Below are 4,561 nucleotides of genomic sequence, written 5' to 3'. Positions count from 1 at the left end.
CCCAGTCCCCCCCGTCCCCACCGGACGAAGTCGCTCAGCGCCGGCACCCGGGAGCTGCGGGTCTTGATCATCTGGGGACACAGGGGGACCCCCCAGGCCCCCCCGTCCCCACCGGACGAAGACGCTCAGCGCCGGCACCCGGGAGCTGCGGGTCTTGATCATCTGGGGACACAGGGGGACACTGGGGACACTTGGGGACACTTGGGGACATCACTGGGGACACCTCAGGGACATTGGGGACACTGGGGACACTTGGGGACACTTGGGGACATCACTGGGGACACTTGGGGACACAATGGGGACACAGGGGGACACTTGGGGACACTTGGGGACACCTCAGGGACATTGGGGACACAGGGGGACAGGGGACAGAGGGGACACTTGGGGACAGTGGAGACATCACTGGGGACAATGAGGGGATTGGGGACATCAGTGGGGACACTGGGGGACATGATTGGGGACACTGGGCACATTTGGGGACACTGGGACAGGGGACACAATGGGGACACTTCAGGGACGTTGGGGACACTGGGGACATCACTGGGGACAGAGGGGGGGTTTGGGGACACTGGGGACACTGGGGACATCACTGGGGACAGAGGGGACAATGAGGGGACACTTCAGGGACACAGGGGACAGAGGGGACACAATGGGGACATCGGGGACACTGGGGGGGATTGGGGACAGTGGGGACACTGGGGACACTTCAGGGATGTTGAGGACACTGGGGACATCGGGGACAATGAGGGGACACCTGGGGACAGTTGCGGGGATTGGGGACAGTGAGGAGACATCACAGGGGACACTGGGGACATTTGGGACACTGGGGACACTTCAGGGACAGTGGGGGGATTGGGGACATTGGGGACACTTTTGGACATCACTGGGGACATTATTGGGGGCATCGAGGACATTAGGGGGACACTGGGGACACTTCAGGGACATTTGGGGACACTGGGGGGGGTTGGGGACACCACCGTGGACATTGGGGACACCCTGGGGACACCCCGGGGACACCCCAGGGACACTTCAGGGACATGTGGGGACATCAGGGGGATTGGGGACACCCTGGGGGGGGGGGGTTGGGGACACCCTGGGGACATTGGGGACACCCCGGGGACACTTCAGGGACACTGGGGACACCCTGGGGACCTTGAGAACACCACTGAGACCCCCTGGGGACACTGGGGACACTTCAGGGACATTGGGGGGTTTGGGGACATCACTGGGGACATTGGGGACACCTTGGGGACATCACTGGGGACACTGGAGGGATTGGGGACACTGAGGGGACATGGGGGGGTGGGGACATCAGCAGGGACATTGGGGACACCTTGGGGACATTACTGGGAGACTGGGGACATTGGGGGCACCCCAGGGACACTTCAGGGACATGTGGGGACATCAGGGGGATTGGGGACACCTTGGGGACATTGGGGTCACTGGGAGGACCTTGGGGACACCCTGGGGACACCCTGGGGACACCCTGGGGACACTGGGGACAGGGGCCAGCACTCACCAGCAGCACCTCGCTGTCCTCCTCCAGCTTCCCCTGCCACGTGTACCTGGGACCAGGGGACACGGGGACAGTGGGGACAGTGGGTGGCACCTCCCCGTGCCCCGTCCCCAGTGTCCCAATCCCTTCAATCCCCTGGTGTCCCCCCAGTGTCCCCAATGCCCTCAGTGTCCCCCTGTCCCCACTGTCCCCATGCTGTCCCCACCATCCCCAGTGTCCCTGTACTGTCCCCATTGTCCCCAGTGTCCCCCCTGTCCCCGCTGTCCCCCCCCGTCCCCACTCACACCGAGGTCACTCCGGGGACGATGTTGACGCAGGCGGCCAAACGCTGCTGCACCAGAGCCCTGCAGGGGACAGGGCAGGGACAGCGTCACCTGTGTCACCTGTGTCACCTCCTGTGTCACCTGTGTCCCCTGTGCCACCACCTGTGTCACCTGTGTGCCACCTGGCTGTCACCTGTGTGTCACCTGTGTCACCTCCTGTGTCACCTGTGTCCCCTGTGCCACCACCTGTGTCACCTGTGTGCCACCTGGCTGTCACCTGTGTGTCACCTGTGTCACCTCCTGTGTCACCTGTGTCACCTGTGTCACCTGTGTCACCCCTGTGCCACCTGTGTGTCACCCCTGTGTCACCTGTGACAGCCCTGTGCCACCCCTCACCCCCTGGGACGCGACAGGGACACCTGGGTCACCTCCTGTGTCACCTGTGTCACCTGTGCCACCACCTGTGTCACCTGTGTGCCACCCATCACCCCCTGGGAGGGGACAGGGACAGGGACAGTGTCACCTGTGTGCCACCTGTGACAGCTCTGTCTCACCTGTGTCACCTCCCTGTGTCACATGTGCCACCCCTCACCCCCTGGCATGGGACAGGGACAGTGGGGTCACCTGTGTGTCACCTCCCTGTGTCACCTGTGTCACCCACCACCCCCTGGGACAGCCACAGTGTCACCTCTGTGTCACCTCCCTGTGTCACCACCCCCTGCCACCTGCTGTGTCACCTCCCTGTGTCACCTGTGTCACTTGTGTCACCCCCTGGGACAGGGACAGTGGTGTCACCCCCGGTGTCACCCCCTGTGTCACCTGTGGGGCCTGTGTGCCACCTGTGTGTCCCCTCCTCTGTCACCTGTCACCTCCCTGTGTCACCTGTGTCACCCACCACCCCCTGCGAGGACAGGGACACCTGTGTGTCACCTGTGTCACCTGTGTGCCACCTGTGACAGCCCTGAGTCACCTGTGTCACCTGTGTGTCACCTGTGTCACCCCCTGTGCCACCCGTGTGTCACCCTCAACCCCCAGGACAGGGACAGTGTCACCTCTCCCTGCCACCCTTGGGGACAGTGCCACCCTGGTGTCCCCCCAGTGTCCCCCCAGTGTCCCCAGTGTCCCCTGCCCAGCTCGGTGTCCCCTCAGTGTCCCCCCAGTGTCCCCAGTGTCCCCGGTGTCCCCAGTGTCACCTGGCCAGCTCGGTGTCCCCAGTGTCCCCAGTGTCCCCAGTGTCCCCTGCCCAGCTCGGTGTCCCCAATGTCCCCCCAGTGTCCCCAGTGTCACCTGGCCAGCTCGGTGGCCACGCTGAGGTTGGGGCAGGTGACGAAGGCGGCCGAGACGTCCCCGGTGTCACCCGCGCTGTCCCCTCTGCTGTCCCCTCTGCTGTCCCCGGTGCCGCCCGCGGTGCCGTTCCCGGCGCTGCCGCACGTGTCCCCCGCTGTCCCCGGGGCTGTCCCTGGGGCTGTCCCCGCTGTCCCCTCCATGGTGGCCGCGGTGGCCGTTGTCACCCTCCGGCCCAGCCCCGGCAGCAGCAGCAGCGACAGCGCCTGGGCAGGGAGAGAGAGGGAGCGGCTGTCGCGATAGCGGCGATAGGGCCTGTCGCGATAGGGCCTGTCACGATAGGGCCTGTCACGATAGGGCCTGTCAAGGTACAGCCTGTCGCGATAGGGCCTGTCACAACACCGGCCTGTCACAATATCAGCCTGTCGCAATAGCAGCGATACCGGCCTGTCGCGATACTGCCAATACAGCCTGTCACGATACCAGCCTGTCATGATACCAGCGATACAGCCTGATGCAATACCGGCCTGTCGCGATAGCAGCCTGTCGTGACACTGGCAATAGCAGCCTGTCGCGATAGCAGCCTGCTGCAATATCAGCCTGTCGCGATAGCACCGATATCGGCCTGTCGTGACACCGGCGATACAGCCTGCTGTGACACCGGCCTGTCACGACATCGCCTGTCACGATATTGGCGATACGGGCTGTCACGACACCGGCCTGTCGCGATAGCAGCCTGTCATTCCATCAGCCTATCGCGACAGAGACCCATCCTCACGGTGCTGTGTCACGACACCGGCCTGTCGCGATATCGGCCCATTACAGCACCGGCCTGTCGCGACAGGGGCGCACCGCAGCAGCGCTGTGTCGTGATAGCGCCTATCGCGATATCGCCTGTCGCGATATCGGCCCGTTGTGACACCGGCACGTCGCGACACCGGCACGTCGCGATACGGGCACGCCTGTCGCGACAGCGGCGTGTCGCGATATGGGCTGGTGGCAGCCCCAGCGTGTCGCAACAGCCCCGCGCCGTGACATCCGTGTCGCAATATCCCTGTCGCGATATCCCTGTCGCAATACCCCCGTCGTGATATCGCCCCCGTCGCGATATCCCTGTCCGACACCGGCCCTGTCGCCACACCGGCGCTATCACGACGTTCCCTCCCGACACGGCCGCTATCGCGATATCCCTGTCCGACACCGGCCCTGTCGCGATATCCCTGTTGCGACACCGGCGCTATCGTGACGTTCCCTCACGACACGGCCGCTATCGCGATATCCCTGTCGCGATAACTGCGTCACGATAACCCGGCGTGTCGCGATATCCCTGTCCGACACTGGCCCTATCGCGATATCCCTGTCGCGACGGCCGCCCTCCCAAAAAGCCCGGGCGCGACACCGCCCGCCCCCGTCGCGATATCCCCCCCAATATCGCGATATCCCCCCAATATCGCGATATCCCCCTCCCATGTCGCGATATCCCCCCGATACCCCCCCA

General features: G+C 64.5%; 1 protein-coding gene across 1 annotated transcript in view; it reads right to left on the bottom strand.

Annotated features, from left to right (window-relative positions):
* Positions 1-3,557, bottom strand: part of LOC120508989 (protein CutA 1, chloroplastic-like) — a 5,487-nt gene extending 1,930 nt beyond the window's left edge. Inside the window, exons 1-4 of the mRNA XM_039723156.1 lie at positions 3,067-3,557; positions 1,801-1,860; positions 1,520-1,565; positions 22-71 (exon numbers count right to left, since the gene is read on the bottom strand). Of these exons, the coding sequence (XP_039579090.1) occupies positions 22-71; positions 1,520-1,565; positions 1,801-1,860; positions 3,067-3,557 (647 nt within the window). The remainder of the gene's footprint in view (positions 1-21; positions 72-1,519; positions 1,566-1,800; positions 1,861-3,066) is intronic.
* Between the last annotated feature and the right edge of the window lie 1,004 nt (positions 3,558-4,561).

Source organism: Passer montanus, unplaced genomic scaffold (assembly GCF_014805655.1).
Source record: "Passer montanus isolate IOZ18808 unplaced genomic scaffold, ASM1480565v1 scaffold1084, whole genome shotgun sequence".
Classification (NCBI taxonomy): Eukaryota; Metazoa; Chordata; class Aves; order Passeriformes; family Passeridae; genus Passer; species Passer montanus.
The sequence above is the reverse complement of the archived record's forward strand: the minus strand, read 5'-3'. Positions and strand labels throughout refer to the sequence as shown.